The 19,296-nt window shown below is 38.9% G+C and overlaps 1 protein-coding gene across 1 annotated transcript in view; it reads left to right on the top strand.

Moving 5' to 3' along the window:
• The window catches only part of LOC110060349 (uncharacterized), a 154,046-nt gene extending 144,038 nt beyond the window's left edge, over positions 1-10,008 (top strand). The window contains exons 62-66 of the mRNA XM_089276679.1: positions 5,022-5,150; positions 6,562-6,671; positions 6,908-7,023; positions 8,496-8,861; positions 9,487-10,008. Coding sequence (XP_089132805.1) covers positions 5,022-5,150; positions 6,562-6,671; positions 6,908-7,023; positions 8,496-8,861; positions 9,487-9,625 — 860 coding nt within the window. The 3' untranslated portion in view covers positions 9,626-10,008. The remainder of the gene's footprint in view (positions 1-5,021; positions 5,151-6,561; positions 6,672-6,907; positions 7,024-8,495; positions 8,862-9,486) is intronic.
• Positions 10,009-19,296: the final 9,288 nt, after the last annotated feature.

The following is a 19,296-nucleotide window of genomic DNA, read 5'->3' as shown; positions in this document are numbered from 1 at the left end:
AATAATACGAACATCTTTTCATTCAACATAGAAATTTGCAAGGAAAAAAAGGACCAGAAGTTGGTCGTCATAGAAAGCTTTCTCTGTTTTTTCCACGGCAAAAATTTTACGCCGACTCCGGTTATACTTGAGATTAAAACTGAGGAAGTTTAAAACCCTTTTTTCGATGCTTCCCACGGTCTATGGAGGACGAAGTCAGCTGGGCCTGGCCGATCAATTTGGGTTGTCAAAAAAGCAGGGAAAAGATTTCTTTATATCAAAAATTTTGAGTTTAAACTCAAAGCATGCACGCATAACACGATAAATGAATTTGGTTTCCATAAGCTTAGCTTTCAAGCAATAGTTTTCATTTAGCAAAATACAGAGAAACACGGACTTCATAGCCTTTGGCATAAGTAAATAAATTCTTTATATTTCTCGAAAGCAGCGTTTCTGTCACTAACGTTAATTCCGAGAATGAAAGATGCGAATGCAGCCATAACACTACTGGAAAAATGACCTGATCTCATGTGGCTTTGATAGCTCAGTTGGTAGAGCATTGCACCGGTAACGCAAAGGTCGTGGGTTCGAATCCCGTTCAGAGCCTGAAATTTTTTCAGGTCACTTTTCCAGTAGTGTTATGGCTGCACTCGCATCTTTCATTCTCTCATTTAATATCTACTGTTGGACATCTATCACCATGGATAACGTTTATTCCATTCGCAAAACTTTGGAAAGTTATCGTTAAACACTGCGTTTTATCACTTCGCCAAGCACATGAACTTTGGACTACTTGCAAACTTTTCGTCCGGCTTTTCGTACAGCCTTCTACTTTCGCGATGACCGATTCCACCTACGAATCCCCGCATTTTCCCGTTGGAAAACTTTTGAGTTAATTAATATACTTTTTGCCTTTCACCGATAACTTTTCCTTTCCTTTCTTAAAACTTTCTTGGCGTGAAATGTTTTGGTCGCTTTGCTCTGCGGATTTCGTGTCCGGCGCGGAGTCTGTGGTTTCATTCTTTCAATCGCTGTGATTGGTTTGTCGCGTCATCTCATGAATTTGAAGAGAATAAGCAACTTGATCACAATAATTTTTTCTCTCATTGACAGACTTTTTCTATAGTTGTTTCATAAAAACGATAGACCACTCTTTCCATGGGTTTACTGGCGTAATAAACCACTCGGGATGTTGGGAGAACACTCGAAAAGCTTGTAAATCACGAGCCTAACGGCTCGTGATTTACAAGCTTTTCGAGTGTTCTCTCAACATCCCGAGTGGTTTATTACGCCAGTAAACCCATAGAAAGAGTGGTCTATTGCCTAAATAAAACATAGAAAAAGCGTGTTTTATTGTTTCACGCGTGTAAAATCTATATCATAAAGCAAGCGAAGAAGTCTAAGCCATGTATTACCCTGTGATAAAACAGTCCGGACATTTGAAATGAAGAAAACACTCGCCTACGGCTCGTGTTTTCTACATTTCCCTCGTGATCTCAAATGCCCGTCGTGTTTTATGACAGTGTAATACACGGCTTAGGCTTCTTTATTTGTAAATAAACCACAAAGGAACAAATATGGTTAAGGATGGAGAAGATCAACACGGATTACAGACGAAGAACTTGAAAAATGTAGGCTAAACTTTTCAAGATGCCCAAACCGTGACGTAGTTTTTTTTTTAAAGTAGCTTAGTATTTCACTTGCAGCACAGTTTCTTACTTGATCACTTGATGAACTTTTCTTTACAGCCGCAAACCCTTGTTCTTCTGATCATGGCTGTGCGCATGTCTGCTTCAAAGGAAGTAACAACCGAGCAACATGTGCCTGTTATGCTAATTACGAGCTGGAGGACGATGGAAAGACCTGCAGAGGTACTCGATAACTTTATTTTTACCGAGTAATAGTTTTTGGGAGCAGTAGTATAACGTTCCAACAAATCATTAAGATGCAGAAGCTCACGGCCTAATCCTGAGCAAATCTTGTTTTTTTTTTCTTGATTTTTGATTTTTTTTTTTTTTTTTTTTATGAGTGTCTTAATTCAGCATGCAGAAGATAGATCTGCTTGATTGTCATAAATGCAGTTTTAAGGCTTTGCCATATAGAAGATAAAGTGCAACGGCTATACGCGACAACTGAGGTTTGTAGTTTCCGATATTCTGAAGGAATTCGTGATATTCGATATTCTCGTGTATAAAATCCCAAATACTCAGCGAGCCATAAGATGATTCAGTTAATCCCTTCGGGTCAGAATCCCGAGTAGAACTATTGATAATTTTTTCTTTGTCGTACTTAACCATTACATTATGAGCTCTAGATTTCTACTGCGTGATAGTTGATGAGGGCGCAGCCTGAGCCAGCCATCACGCATAGAAATCGAGCACGAAAAATCTAAGTGTTTTAGTATAAATCCAGTAGCCGTTAAAACTTTATCTAAATCCTCTTCCCAGGGACTTTGAAAACGCAAAGGAACCGGCATTTTGATATCAATCGTCCACTGTGACTCACTATCTACCACAAAAAGATAGTGGATAGCGTAGCCAATAAGAGAACGACGTTCGTGAAAGAACGCTAGTAAATTTATATTTATATGTTGAATATTAGTATAAATCTACTGCGTTCTATCACGAATACTGCTCTCTGATTGGCTACGCTTCTCACTATCTATTTAACAAATAGATTCCATGTTGCCGTGCGTCTGTTCAGTAATAGATCAAAGATGACGTCAAAATGTGGTAAGAACAAATAAGTGGCACACGAGACGTGTCACTGATGTTCTTACCACACTTTTGACGTCTTCTGTGATCTATTACTGAACAGACACACGGCAACATGGAATCTATTTGTTTTATATAATAACGAAACAAACCACTACGGATAAAGCTTTTTTATTTCAAAAGCTTTCAACATAACTCGAAAGCGGGCCTTTGCCCACTTTGGCGAACACGAAAAAAGCCATTTGACGTAATCTATTGTCTATACAAAATGAAGCAATCTCATTGGTTGCTATGCGTAGCAAAGAATTGTGATTGGTCCAGGAAAATCACGTCACTCTCAAACTTGACTCGAGTGTCGCTTCTCGTGGAATGAAAACTTACAGTGAAAGCAGAATTGAACTGCGAAATCTACAAATCTTAAAGAAAATGCTGGAAAAGTCAAGTCAGTTTTTGTCATCAGAGCAGCCCCGAGAGCCGAAAGGCTTGGACGTTGCCTTGAATATTGCAGGAGTTGAAAAATACGCTCGGAAAACTTGCGGTTGCGGTCAGTCTGGAGGCCATTGGATTCTAGTTTTGAATGAAAGGAGCGTTAATGACGGTGGAAATTTGGGTCCTCTGTGGTTGGTGATTCTCAAATCAGTTTGAAATAGTGTCGGAGATACCTTTTAGCTGCGATACAGCTGGCCGTGAGCTCTAGTGAACTTTACTTTGCTCACTGCTGTGCCCTGAAATGTACTGGAACATTCGCATCGGAAAGCAAGGTTATGTGTTTATTTTAACTGATTGTAAGAAGTGATGTTTTGATGTGTCATTCCTGACATCAATCAGTGTTTTCAACAATTGTTTTGAGACTGAGAAAAGTTGAATTTTTTAAATAAATTAATCTCATAAACATTTTGTTCATTGGCTTTGTTAAATTCGAGATCATGAAGCAATGGTTCTTACCAAGACCAATTTTGTGCTTGGTTTAGTCCCGCTCGACTGCCGCTAAGACTGCTCGAGTATTTTTTCTGAGTCATTTCCTAAAAAAGAACGGCTTTATCCTTCTTCCTCCTGCTTCTCGTACCTGTTCAATGCCTCGGCAAGACTTTTTTGTTCCTTATCTTATGCCCAGTCACGTAAAATATGACCTAAATTCTCAAAACTTTCCGCCATTTTAAAACACAGAGGGAGAAACTTTGTAATGATGACGTCAATCGTTCGTCTGTCCTCTAATAGATCATAGGCGAGAACCAATCAAAATGAGAGAATAACTTGGGTTATTACATAATCTTTGATAGACGGTGAGTAGCGTACCAGTATGCGCTTCTTAACAAAATGACGGCCGCTTCTTGGCAATTTGGAAGTGTCGGTGAAGAGGATTTAGATAAAGTTCTGAACGACTAGTAGATTTATAACAATTAGATTATTCGCTCTCTATTTCCATGCGTGATAGTTGACTCGAGCTGCGCCCTCGTCAACTATCACGCGATAGAAATCTCGAACTCATAATTTCATTGCTTATTATAGCAGCTCCTTCACTTAACTGAAGTAATGAGTTAACAATACAGAAAGATTATCAAATAGAAGCTGCTGAAATGGAATATCACACATCGTACCGGTATTAAAATCATTATCTACCACCTAATTTTCTGTTTTCATTTTCAAAGACATCAATGAGTGTGATCCAACTAATCCTCGTCATCGCTGCAGCCAGATTTGTGAAAATATACCAGGAAGCTATAAATGTTCATGTGAAGAAGGATTTGAATTGAACAAGGATGGTTACCAGTGTGAAGGTATTTAGCATGTAATCGTTAGTCTCATTTCATTTCTTTTGATATGATGATTTATGTTTAAAGCCCTGGCCAAAAGGACTCGCAAGTAGTCGCAAGCTGAAAACTTGGGTCTATTGCGACTCCGTTTAGCCAGGCCTCGTGCACTTGCGTTGAATTGCGAGGACTTGCGCTCACTTTGGTCAAGATCAAATTTGCACGCAATTCGACTCACGTTTTTCACCGTTTGACCACGTACCCAACCCAAGTCAACGCAAGTTGATTGACGTCCATTAACCTATTATTAGCCAATGAAATACAGGGTATGTCTACCTTGAAATGGTTTTTCTTTTTTGCGACTTGCGTGTACCGAGACTGTCTTGCGGGTCCGTTTGGCCACCCAAAGCAAGTCTAGACGCAAGTTCAACTTCCGGCTACTCGCGACTACTTGTGAGTCCGTTTGGCCAGGGCTTATAAATAGATATATAATGTGCTTTGTGTCGAGCCTACTGACGAAATGACGAACAAGAAAAAAACGGCAATTTTACTTTATTTGTTGTATTAATTTAATCAGATGTTAATGAATGCCTGGATGGAGACTTGTACAACTGCACAGATGAGTTTCACAAGTGTGTCAACTCTCGCGGCTCATACAAGTGTGAATGCGAACAAGATCTGTACTTTATTGATGGCAAATGCAAAGGTAATCAGCGATAAATAAGTATGGGTAATCAAACGGTGACGAATGAAATTAGGAAATAATTTCACGCGTGTTTGTCAAATTTCCTATAATTTTGGTAAAACGTAAGAGAAATTATTTAGTAATTTCTCATCTGACCACTTTTTAATATCGTGGGCGATTTTCAATTCAGTATTGAAAAAAAAAAAAAAAATCAAAAGGGGCCATTTCCGAGTTGCCTTTTGCCCCTGTGTCAAAATGAGTCTGAGTGCGAAACCATTCTTAAGAAAATGAGTTTCGCCTACAACTGGTTTGCCCCCGGCCAGCTGGGATTGTTAACAATGTTACGTTCAATTTCAATCATGCAAATCAAACTCATTTTTATAAGAAAGGTTTTGCGCGAAGACTCGTTTTGAAACAGAGGCACAAGGTAACTCGGAAACGGCCAGATGCCTTGGGTTTGCCTGTCTACACTCCGGCTGTGGCTGGCTCAGAGCAGTTTTCACCTGAGTATCGAAATTAATTCGTGATTGCTCTGGTTTTGCATTTCTCCTCGGCGTGATTGGTTTATCAAACTCCAGTCAACTCTCTTATCCAACCAGAAGTTAAATCAAAACTAATCGCGATTTGTTGAACGTGTTTTTCTGCGCTTTGCAGCAAAAACATGTATCTGCTTTGAGTTTTGAATGGTTTTCTAAATTTTCTGTGTCCATTGTGAAAGAGCAAAAACATGTTTTTGGCTCTTGAATAAATTTAAACTCATGTATATGAAGTTTCGGCACCACTGGTGTTACAACACTTTATTGAAAACCTCACTAAAAGAACTTTGTGACTAAAACCACGTTCTCTCATAATTTGGATTTTTGTTAAAAGCAAAATGCTAAAAAAGTAGCATCGTATTCGGTTGCTCTGAAACTTAAATCTTTGAAGTAAGAGGCCGAGATTGTTTGAGTTCGTTGTTTGTCATTCGGGGAATTTGGGGGAGCGATACTACCAGAAAAATTGTGCGGGGGTGTGCGGTCCGCTTCCAAAACCCTTGACCTATTTTTGACCAAAATCTTTGATTTTCACTAATCTATTTATGACCTGACCATAAATTTAAAACCCCATTTATGAGCTGACCCTTAATGAACAAAACCTGTTTCAGACTTGCCTTATAATTATTTTCCTAGTTCAGACCAATGTTAAAATGCCGTAAACATAATTTGTGAAGAGCCTGATTTTCTTTTCGGTAATATTAATGATGAAAAAGTGATTTTGTTTTTGTTTAAAAAACAAACCGATATCAAGACTAGAGTGCCCCGGGTTTGTCATACGTCTCAATCTTCCTCAATCTTGGCCACCCTTGTTCCTAGTAGTTTGCCTTCATTATCGTTGTCATGCTATCTATTATACGAAAAACATAACAAAACAACATCCTAACGTGTTCATTTAGGTCTAGAGAGGAATCAGACAGCTCCCAAGCCAGTGTTACCTGAACCGCGTGTGCCATCAGAGAAAGAGAGAGAAGAAGCTGTACAGTTCTTAATTCCACACCAAAGCGATGTAAGTAATATATCCACTTTTTGTATGCTCACTAATCGAAAAACAGAAAAAAAAATAAACACAAGCAGTTTAAACTCGATCCAGTCAACTCTTGGAAGCACAAGATCGTTACAGAAAAACTAAGATTTGTTTTCGACAACTCTTGAATAAATGTCACTTAATACTGTATGAGGTGTTCACAAGGCATAAACACAAGCTTATATTGACAAGAGCTCCTTTTATCATTGTTTTGACAGTTTGAATGGGATTTCGAAAAGGACAAGTTATTCAAAGACACAATTGCGTCTGTAACAACGGATTTCTGCGCTGAGAACAGGACGAGATGTGCTCTAAAGGACGCCAGGCGAAAAAGGTGATCACCACATACATACATACATAAGCTTTATTTATACACGGTATCAAATTCATACAAAATATGCTCTTCCATCGAGCCGTGTCTGACCTTGATATAAAAGTTACAATTTATAAGTAATCTACCACGAGCACTATTTCTACTAACACAACTTATACAGCACTAACACTAACACTGACACTGACACTGACACTGACACTGACACTGACACTGACACTGACACTGACACTGACACTGACACTAACACTAACACTAATATTAGTACCAATACTACTACTAATACTAAAACAAGTACTACTACTTATCATATTTAATTTCTAAGTAAAACATTATTAAAATCATAACAAATAGCGATTGCTCTGTCGGTAAGGACTCTTTAAAGCCCGTAGGAGTGGTCTAGGTTTTGGTTGTAGTTGAAAGGCTGTTCCATATTGTACCACCTTAATAGTGCAGGCTAAGTTTTCCGGTCTCAGAGAGTTGTCTGTCCGTGGTCTCACTGATTCTTTACCGAATCTCAGAGCTGCTAAAGGGGTCCACTTCTAAATGAGACACAATACAGAAAGTGGGAGAATTAACTTACGAACTTTTGGATTGCGTAACCGTTTAAAACACTCCCCTGCATCTGTTGCCGAGTGTAACGTGACTTAAATATGCTGGCCTATTTATTTTTACTTCAACAGGTGAAATCCGTTTTGACGTGATCAGGCACTTACTATGATTTCATATGAATTCTGTGCATCGTACTAAAAGGACTATTTGTTGTTTACAACTAGTAGTTACAAACTTGAAAATCACAGCGAAATATTTATTTACTGACATCTAAACACTAAGTGGAGTGACGATGGCGGATGCCATTTCAAATTACACAAACTGATAGAATGGTTTGAGCATTGCTATCAAGAACGGGAAGCTCTGGGTATTACCGGATTCGTCATAGTGATAGCCTCTTACATCGACAGAAATATGTAATTGATTACAGACGTCTTCGTGCAAATTGAGCTTAACTTGAAATCTCTTCTGGCTCGGTAAAACCCGCTGGTTTGCTGCTAAATTTTGACCTTCCCTCTTCCTTTTCCGTCATATTTTGTCCTTCTTGTTGTATTTCTTGTATTTTTTCTTTGTTTGTTTAATTTTGTTTTAAACAAGAGATTATCAAGACAAGAGAGTGAATCCTCCATATAGACCTTATACCCAATGTAATTCCACATAAGTTATTTTTAGACATTGAACCCAATCCGTTCGCTCGAGAACGTTGCTCGGGCTGCTCACAGATCGCGCGAGAAACATCTGTGGAAGAACTACGTACCACGTCTAAAAATACCTTGATATTCTCTTGGTTTTAAACCGTATGATTTAAAGCCGCTTTGTTCGCCTCTAAGGCCAGCTCAGTGTCACACATGTATTAGACTGAAATGAATAGAATTAGGACTTTGACTAACTCGTGTATTTTTAACATTCAATCTTGTCATCAGACGTTCCCCCTTTACGGAACTTTACACCACTGACCAGGTTCACCTACTGCCTGGTTACCCTAGCAACACATCGGGCTCTCTCCAGGTAGCGTTTTACGTACAGCAACCGCTTGGACTCTTCATCGGAGATATCTCGGTCCTGCCTCGCAGTACACTGGCGGACATTGTTATAACTCACAAGTCCGCGCTTGAGTCAGCTATTGAGGCAAACATCTCTGATGTAGAAGTTTTCTTCAAACCTGCCACACCGACCACGTCACCAACAGTGGGACCAGATGAGCCAAGCAATGCTTGGAAGTGGGCTGCCATTGGTATTGGTGTAGGATTGGTGGTGATCATCTTGATTATTTTGATCGTGTTCTGGCGGTAAGATATAATTAACTCTTTGTTGACTGTATGTGATACTTTGGAAGTCAACGGAATATCGACAGTAGTCAGCTACAGTGTATACGACATTGCATGAATTTATCGTTTATTGTTAGCCCTGCCAGAATGTCTCGTGGAGGCACGGTGACCTTATGGTTAGTGTGCTTGATTAATGATGGATCGAGTGGTCCAGGTTCGTGCCCGGCCCGGGAACATTGTATTGTGTTCTTAGGAAAGACACTTGACTCCCGCAGTGCCTCTCGTCACCCGGGTGTATAAATTGGTACCGGCGAATTGTTGGGGAAACCTAACAAACTGGAAGAAACCCTGCGATGGACTATCAACCCATTCAGGTTGGGGGGGGGGGGGGAGTAGAAATACCCCTAGTCACTTCATTCTACAGAAACCGGGATAAACCGCGCCTGATGGTCCCTGATGAGCCACTTGGCTCGTACGCAGACTTAATCTTTTTTAACCTACTACAATGCAATAGTGGAGATAATCAATGTCTCTCGAGTGGCACTCGAGACATGAGGAACAAGAATTCTGTTGAGCAAACGGTGCAGCAAAAGATAACACGAGAACGTTTTTAGTTAGTTTTTTCCTAATTTTTGTTCATTTTTAGCCTGAAAAAGAAAGCAACAGTGGTGAAGCCCACGCCAGATGATGATCATGAAGAAGCCATAATTATGGCACCTTACAACCGATCGTCAAGACCAGAACGTAGAGACGCGTGGGAGAGTTATACCTTCTCTCAACCTTAAATGGAATTCTCTACAGCATTTAGCATATCTAATTAACGAAGTTGTTCAATGAATGTGTTTTTGAAGACAAACTATAGCACAGTGGAATCCCAATTTCTCGAACCCTCATTTTTTCGAACCTCCCGATAACTCGAACCAAAATTCGTTCCCTCTCCTCTGTCGAACACAGTAATTTTACGCCCGATTTCTCGACCTCGAGCTCGAGCAATTTTTCGGACCAATTTTCGTTTCCCTAGCCATGAGGTTCGAAAAATCGGAATTCCACTGTATTTCATCGTGTTTTGTTGAGGTATGAACCGCTTTAACTCGTCTTTCCTGCCTGCAGGCATCCCAAATTTGTAAATTCATATCTCTTTAAAAGAATTAAAACGTGTTTAAATATATGCATTGGTACTTGTATGGTAGATGTGTATATTTTATTATATGGCTTGTTTTTGTAGCCGATATAACGTGCGCTCTGATTAGCTAATTGTAGGGCATTATTCTCCCGTAATGCCTACGGGACGATTTTGTGCTCGCAAAGGCAAATAAAAAAAAGCCACATAATAAACAACTTATTAACCTCGAACGTTCAATCGTAACGGGAAAATCTCAAACCTCGCCGTATTGACCTCGCTATCGCTCGGTCAATACAGCGAGGTCTCGATCGGTCTGAGATTTTCCCGTATAAGACCTCTCTCCCGATTAGTAAGTAGCTAATAATCAGCGATTATATTTTCACGATAAAATATAAATTGGCAGCTGAAAACTGGAAAAAGGCTTTTTTGTACCTCTCAAGCTACATTGGCCCAGACTTATCGTCGCCAGAGAAACATGAAAACAGCACATGCCTCAATTGAATTTTACCATCTCCAGGGAAACTGTTTTGAAAAAAAATTTTTTTGTAGAAGCGAATTTGATACTTGATATTTTTATTTTCTGCTTCTCCCGAAGGAGGAGGCTAACTAACCACCCAATCCATCACCCATAAATCTGCCCCTGTAGTGGTACAAAGAAAGGAAACTCAAACAGGCCCAGCAGAGAAGTGGGAATTCTACAAACACAAAACAAAAAAACAAAAAAACAAAACAAAACAAAAACAAAACAAAAAATATGGAGAGAGAGATTTATCAGGGCCTTAGTTTGTGGCTTTCATTTTTTAAAACATTTGTCTAGTTTGTCTCGTATTTGTACTTTGGCTAGATATGGCTTAAATTTCAAACAGCATTTGTCCTGCATTTATCAGGGACAAATATGAAAACATATTTGTCCCACATTTGTTGTCTTCACAACCAGGACAAATATAACATCAGATTTGTCTCATATTTGTCTTAAAGCCAAATATGATCCAATCCATTATTTCATCCAGTGTCTCCTACAAAAATGCTGATCTCAACATTTTGGTGAAAAAGGAGGTAAACATATTTCTGTACAGATTTCTTTAGAATTCCTCTTTACATACAGAAAATCAAACACATTTATAAAGATCAGCTTTAAACTAAATGGTAAATGGTAGCACAAAAGCCAAGGTTTATATATGACTGAATTTATGAAAACCGTGTTAAACGATATTGTAATTTTAAGTAGAAGGGGTTTTAATTTTAATTACAAATATTGTAAAGCACCATTGAACTCTGGAAATGAGCGAGTCAAAGCCATTTCTTCAGGTGTATGCTTAGCAGCATTTAAATCAAAAGGTTTGCGTCGAGCACTGATTAACCACTCTTGCTTGGAGTTGGAAGAGGAATGCAGGAAAATTGTGAGAAAAAAGAAGTCAGTATTAAAATGCACTTCCCTGGAAGATGTTAGGAAATTTAAATGGTCGAAGCTGATGAAAGAGAGGGTGAGGGAGGCACCTACCCTATACAAGGTCCTCAGGGCAATTGCAATGCCACCACAGCTTGCGAAGAGGAAAATGCAGTCTCTCAGGACTATCATTGGTACGACTGATGCCATGCTGTTAAGGGCAAGAAATGCACAAATGTCTGCTGTTCAATACCTTGCTGGCCTTTCTCTTTTTCTTGATCGAACGGTTTGTTTTAAGATCTTTTACCTGTTACATTATTGCAGTTGTCAAAAACATCACATCAATAATCCTAGCAGTGCACAGGACATTTGTTACAGGGATCTTAAGTGTACCAGTACGTTAATGGAGCAACCGCTTCCACTAGTCTATTATAGGTCAATGGTAGAGGAATTGTAATTATTGGGTGTAGCCCCTTGATATCTGCTCCCATTCCTAAGGCAGTTGTTGCAATAACTGTTATGATTCTAACCTTTCCATTAGGGTCGCTAAGAGAGGCTGGGACAACTTCTTGAATACTTGGAGAAGTGCCTCTGTGGTACATGGCGACTATTCTATTTTCTGATGTTTTAGTTGCACAAGGTTGATAGTATGCTTTGGCTCTTAAACTTTGCATAAAAAGATGGTAAATCTCACTACACCGCTGGTAATCTCTGAAATAAATCAGTACTTTTGGAGATTCAATTTGTTTTTGTTCCAATTCATGAACCAGCCACATGAAATTATCAGAAATTTCATTTGTAACCTTTTAAAGATAAAGTTTTATGTCTTCTCTGTTATCTGTACACTTTTGTGTAGCTCAACAGTTTAATATTTTTTTCCCGTGTGCCAGCTGAGTAAATTTGCAATATAATTGGCCCTTTTCTCGACATTTTGATCCGCAAAGCGTAGTGTCGTGCAGCATTACCTTTACCCACCTCAAATTACCACAACTTGCTTTCTCGTTTGACAGCTTAAAATTATATCATCATTTCCTTCGAGAAGCTACCGTACACTGTACTCTTTTATAATGAAAACACAACAGCGGGGTTGACGGTAGTTTGTGCCATAATTTGTCCGTCTGAGTCTGGTTCGACTTCTTCGTTGCTCTGAGGAATCACCCGCGTATGGATTCTGGTGTGTCTCAGCTCTTTCCTAGTTAGGGCTGTTACAGTGTACGATCTGAGGACTCCTGCAAGCTTTTCTTTCACTTTAGCTAGTTTCCACTTCATTGTCGATTGATCTTGAATTTTTTTCCACTTTGTCTTGGTTTCCACAAAAACCAACATCTCCAAATTCCAATTCGCCCAGGATAGAGGACCCGCATAATAACGAGGTAAGGGTGACGTGGCTTCCTCCCAAAATAAATATATTGTAATTTATGGTGAAGAGGTCTGTGCCAATAGTGTGCCATGCCCTTGGCAGCACCCCAGTGGGTATTAGGAGTTCTTTTTTCTCTCTCGGGTGTAATTTCTGACGATTTCCACATGTCTTTGTCTAGCCCTTCATGGTTCCTTGGTGTGCTGCATATCATGAAGCTTTGGCAAGATTTCCTCGTGAAATCCAGTGGGAATAATGATGCGGTAATTTTTCATGGCTATACAATCTCCTACACCGAGCTCGTCACGAAAGGGCCAGTAGGATGTTAAGATTACTGGGGCTTGCTGGATGGTCCAGGGCCAACCAGAGTAGATCATTTCCCCCAGTGCATTGAGCTATGGATCTGAAGTGTTTTATTCTCCAAAACGTTGTAGAATGCTGTCTACTGAATTGTGGATAGATGTCATGCACTTGAACATTTCGTCAATAACCTGGAGAGTGTATTCGCGTTTTCGATGCTCTTGCCTGGTTTTATAAAGAGACAATTCCGTCAGAAAAGAAAAAAAAAAACAGCAACTATTTTCATTTCATATGCACTTTAAAAAAAGACCAGTCCTTTCTAGAAACAGCAAGATTTGTCTTTTGATGATTAGGGAGCAAGTGTCCGTGTTTCCATTTGTTTGTGATACATTTGGTAGTGAGTGAGGCGAGGGATGAAACTAGTGAGTTAGTGCGTGCACGCCAGATTCAGAAGAAGGAAAAAAGGAGTTCAAGGTTGGGTTACTACTGATGGCTCATTTAGTTTATGAATACATTATTATCGTATGTACTGGTTAAGCTGAACAGTTGGAATGTCGTACATATTTTGTTTTGAATTTTGCTTTGAATAGAGCTTGATCATCTTAATTTGTTCGTGGGATGTATGAACAAATATGTTAATTGCGTTCAATTATATCATGGGGTGAGTGATTCAAAATGTGCTTTAGAGTTAAAGATTGACATATGTCAAACCAATGATCAAATTTTAATTGATTGCAAGCAAACGGCATCTGCCTATCTAGACGCACTCTTGAAGTTACAAATTTCTCCGTAACAAAATTCCATGCCCACGGCACTGACTTTGAATCAGCATTTAGTTTATGAATACATTATTATCGTATGTCCTGGTTAAGCTGAACAGTTGGAATGTCCTGCATGTTTTGTTTTGAATTTTGCCTTGAATAGAGCTTGATCATCTTAATTTGTTCGTGGGATGTCTGAACAAATATGTTAATTGCGTTCAATTATATCATGAGGTGAGTGATTCAAAATGTGCTTTAGAGTTAAAGATTGACACATGTCAAACCAATGACCAAATTTTAATTTATTGCGAGCAAACGGCATCTGCTTATCTAGACGCACTCTTGAAGTTACAAATTTCTCCGTAACAAAATTCAATGCCCACGGTTCTGACTTTGAAAAATTAAACATGAAGGATAGCACGTAATTTGATTTTTGTTTAATTTCAGCTTGGGTCTCATTATCATTCTCTCTACAGACCATACATGCATATTTTCGAGTGCGCACTCAACCAAAACATTAATAACCATTCCTGAACATTCCGAAAAGATTAATTTGTTTGGCAATCTATTAACTCTAATAAATTAAGCGTCAACTGCATAGTCCATCTGTTTTGCACTTGACTCAGACCACAACAGCTGGGAATTATGAGGATTTATTTTTACACTCCTTCTGTCTAGAAGTATATAGACAAACTGAAAGAAACAAACTATAATTACTTTGAGGCTCTGTGTCGTAATTGTCGTAATTGACCTTAACTAATACAAACTGGAAATATGTTATAATTCTACTTACAGTTCTTGTAATCCTTTCCCGTCCGTAAACCTTGCGTTTAGGTTATGATTCTTTCTCTGTACGAACTTAGCGTCTCTTAACGAAATAGCGTCCCCTCTGCGAGATTCGAAACGCGTGATCCCTTTTATAGAGGTATGCCCCTAGGGACTTTACATAATAACGCAAGGACTTGAGATAATTTCGTGTTCGTGCAAAACACCATCTTTTCTTTCATGAAGAACCCATTAGTTTATGCAGCAGTCAACCAGAACGTTGCCTCAGGCTCATGTCAGGAACCTTCTGATAGCAAAACTAAACTAGCACGACTTTTGAAATTCAGTTCAGTTACGTTCCCAGGGTCCTGACCGCTCTCTGAGCAGAGGAATAGGAGACTATCGGCACAGGATTGGTCACCATGAAGAAGTATAGTTTCAAACTAGGTTTGAAACGTAGTGGTCCACGTACTCGTACTCAATCTCGTACTCGTTCTTCTATCTATTGAATCAAGAGACTTCAACTGGAACCATGAAACTGCATTTGAACAAGCTCGCTTTTAATATCTGAAATTTTGTTTAAATTCCCGGCAGTTTAAGATTAATTGCCAAACTCCTGGGCCAATTCATCTTGAGGCTCGTACCTCATGTTATTTGCATATCGCGCATTTCTTAACATTCCTGTTTCGAAGTTCTTGGCGCTATCTCGTGCCTGCTCTCAAACGAAAAATGCCAGAAAAGAGTTAAGTCCTAATTTATTTCTGCGGAGAAAAGGGTAAAAAGCCCTTGCTGGAAGTGTTAATGGAATTGAAGAATAGAAGAACTGGAGCGGTATAGGGGTGAAAGAATTGTCTCATGGGGCCTGATAACGCTAGTTGTTTCTGAACCTTAATGAGCTTAAGTCTCTAATTTTATTTTGAGAACAATTTACAGCAAACTTATTTGGTATGGATACTAGATGAATTTTCTGAAATTTTTCTTAATCATTCTAGGCATAATGATAAACAAAAGGGCGTCAGGAAGTTTTGATATTTAAAATATTTTTTCATTCATAAAAAATGTTTCGACACGTCGCACACATTTTTAGCTACCAATCGACACACCTTGAATATACACTATTATCGTAAACAACAATTATTAAGCTTTGTATTGATACATAGTTTGTTGGAATTTTTTTCTTAATACTTTCCAAGACTTTGTTTCTAACAGCAATTAACTGAACTTTATAGTCGCGTGGGCGATGCGGTAAAACGAAATCAAGTGTAGCCTCAGGATTAGCTGCTATGGTTATTTGGGCATGGTTGAGAAATTGTAGGACAAATCAATCATCTCATGTCATAGAGACGCATCTGAATGTGTTTGTTAGTGGGACCGATAAATTTCCCTGCTCAAAACCTTTGGATTCCTTTTTTCCCACAAAAACTCATAATCGGTTAGGAATTTCAGTTTCTGGCTTTGTTCAGGCCAACAGTGTCTTGACTGAAAGCTTTTGGAAGGTATAGTTAAAACGACAACAGAGTAGCGACAATGGCAAAGTTTTATCTCATCATGACACTTGTGATCTTTCAAGGATTTCTCCTGTCGTATGGTAAGTGGAAACATTTAGTATATATTTATTTAGTTTCGGCCGTCTCTGGCTAAGGATAAAAGCCTTCAGCGAGAAAAGAATCAAAGAAAAAGTCCTCTCGCCGTTGCGCATTGCCTGAGGCAGCTGGTGAATGGGGCTAAAAATTTGCCAGAACAGACACCCCGTTATTCGATTACAAGTAAGTACACGATACTCACCTTAACTACGCATTACTTAGATAGACAGGAATGAGATTCAAGGTTTCCCTTAGTATCCTATGTTGTACTTGAATGGCTCAAGGGCTGATAGCCTGCTAACTAGTGAACACCTTGAACAATAGCAGTAGATATCAATGTTATGTAATAGCAACGCTGGTCTGTTTCGCGCAGGAAACACCGCGATAGTGCGATATCATTTCTAGCTCTTTTGCATGATTTATTCCGGAACTTCTGCTCTTCAAGAGTTGGTTTTATGGAACAATTCCGAATAGTTTCCCGTTGTGCTTAACTTACAGTGACAGCATTGTGAAACAAATACTCCTGGTGTTATTTCATCGCCGGAAAAAACCTGCAAATTTGACGGCTATAACAATAGCCGGCTATAAGTATAACAGTTACTTGGAAGCATGCTCCATATATCTGCTTTCAAGTTACATGAGAAATTACGAAAATGAAGGCTTGGATCATACATAAATGTATAGTAAGTGATTATTTTATTGCTAAAAATCACCAAAATATGAGGTCATATTTGTCAAACATCAAACAATATAAGTCTGCGTTGACTGACAAAACCTGATTTACTAAAGCCCTTCAGCTCGCCTCATTAGATATGAAAATATTGCTCCCGATAGGTCTCTGGTCTCTCATTTCAGCTGATCTAAAAACAATGTTAAACTGTTAGATCACAATCAAATCAAACACAGTGAACGAGTCAACCAGTATGGCTAGAAATACAAATCACATACCTTGGAGAAGTAATTAATTCAAGACTTCGGGATGCCAGGGATGAAACAATTCTATTCATGGTGGAATAGCTTTTTGAAAACTGATTAAATTAAGCCAGAAATGTATTTGGAATGTTAAAAGAGAAAGCTGCTTAAGGCTATTTTGCGATGGTTTTATCTGTTCCACTGTATTTTTTCAACATCCACATTTTAATAGCAAAATGTCATGCACTAACGACGGATTTATACTAACTTATGAAGCCCTAAACGTTTCCCATAACAATAATTTTGGCGTGTCCTGCATTGGTTAAACCTTCTTTATAACCGGCCAAACGAAACAATAGATCAACGATACAATGGTTTCACCTTAAGAACAAAAGAAGCGCCCATTGACAAGAACGAATCAAAATTGGGGTTTTAAAGTGGTGTAGATCAACCGACAATCACTGTGAATATTTAAAAAAATTCACGGTAGCTCTTCATATTAAAATAGATCATCAAAAAAAACTATCGATTGCCCGATATCAATCGATAAGTATTAGGCAACTGATCATATCGATTGATATTGGTCAAGCGACGTTTAATCGATAACCACACGAATTTAGTTTTCTGAGGAGCAAACAAACCAAGACACGCACGTGTACACACTGATCCCGCCTAGCATAAGCTGTTTATTTTCAAGTGCTTGTTCAGAAAACGAACCCATCTGGGCTACTTTTCTTGCCTGCTGAAGGAGGAGGCAGTAATGCGGAAATGTCGGTAGTTTTATCTTTCCCAAGCTCAGATGCCAAATTTCTTCATGCCAGTAGTTTCAGTCAAACCTTTTCCTCTCCTACCTTCCCGATCTTCGATTAGAAAGACCATGAGATTTCCAGTCCAATTGGCATTTGAACATATATTACACGCGCTTTCCGATTTTTCCCATTAAGTTGTAGAAAGCTCAGTTCTTCAATGAGGTATTTTTTACTCGGGCTTTCCGAAGGAAACGCCTGAGGTATAAATTCGGCTCCATGTTTTGTTTTGTTTTGTTTTGTTTTTTGCGTTCTGTCACAAAACGCAGTTCAACTACAGCGCATGCGTGAAGTGTACGCGCATGCCTAGAATGAACCCTAGAGAGCATGGTTTAAAGCAACGGCCGCCTTAGTGGAAAATTCCTCGCTTGAGGAAAGCAAAAGAAATTCGATGGCTATTGCAGTGTTTTGGGAACGGGTCGGTCCGCGAACTTTACAAAAGATCAATTTACGAGCGATCCTTTACGAGTGAACCTTCTATCGAGAAATATCAAGCGAAACCAGCTATATCAAACGAGCTATCTCATATTATGTTTACATATAAACACAACCGTGTATTTAGACGGGATCGAGAATCCAGTAGAATACCAAAAGCTACTCTGAAACGTCTCAGAAGAAAGGGCAGGAGACTGAAGGAATTTGTTTATGAGCGTATTCGTCTAAGCATACCGAAGTCCTCTTGGCTACGTCGTTATGTGAAGGTTAGAAGAGTTACAAAGAATGTTTGTAAGCTTCATACGAAGAGGGTAAGATTAAATAAAGTTGCACAGCATGAGAAGAAGTATTTGTTGAATTGTTCTGTGAGGGTATACCAAAGGATAATTAAATTGAAGTATAGAGCAAGTCGGTATTTATCAATGTTTTCTTGTAATAGACCCATGTGTCTTTATAACAGTCAGACACACGTATCAAACTGTTGTAAATTTCAACTGAGTTCAGATATAGAGAAAAACCCTGGACCTACTCCAATGTACATTGACCCTAGCAAAACAACAACGGCACCATATTGCCAAGCTAATGAGGTGGTATTTGGACAAAGTTCAGGACAACAATGTGTTGCAATGAGTTTGTCCTCTTTGATTTACAATAACAAACAAGGAATCACTTGTATTCAAGTTTGTCTCAGTTAACCAGACAATCATTTTTTATGCAGACCGAATTACCCACACTTTTAAATGTGTTCGAGACTGACTATCAAGGCAACAAAGTGTACACTTGGTCTATCGGCTACCATTGAAGTTTTAAATGACAAGCAAGGTTCGCTGACATAAAAAAATGAACGATGAACTTCTTAAAGAACTGATAAACGAAGATGTTCTTCATTTTGACGAGAATGCCCTAGCCGAGAAATTACTCTTCATTGACAACTTTGCGGTCGAATATGACGACAATTTCACAGTACTATCTGTCATCCTACAAAAAAACAAGATCGAATGAAGAGACAAATCCCCGCCAACATGAA

This window comes from Orbicella faveolata, unplaced genomic scaffold (genome assembly GCF_042242905.1).
Source record: "Orbicella faveolata isolate gen_17 unplaced genomic scaffold, um_ofav_v1 contig_46, whole genome shotgun sequence".
In the NCBI taxonomy this organism is placed as follows: Eukaryota; Metazoa; Cnidaria; class Anthozoa; order Scleractinia; family Merulinidae; genus Orbicella; species Orbicella faveolata.
The sequence above is the reverse complement of the archived record's forward strand: the minus strand, read 5'-3'. Positions and strand labels throughout refer to the sequence as shown.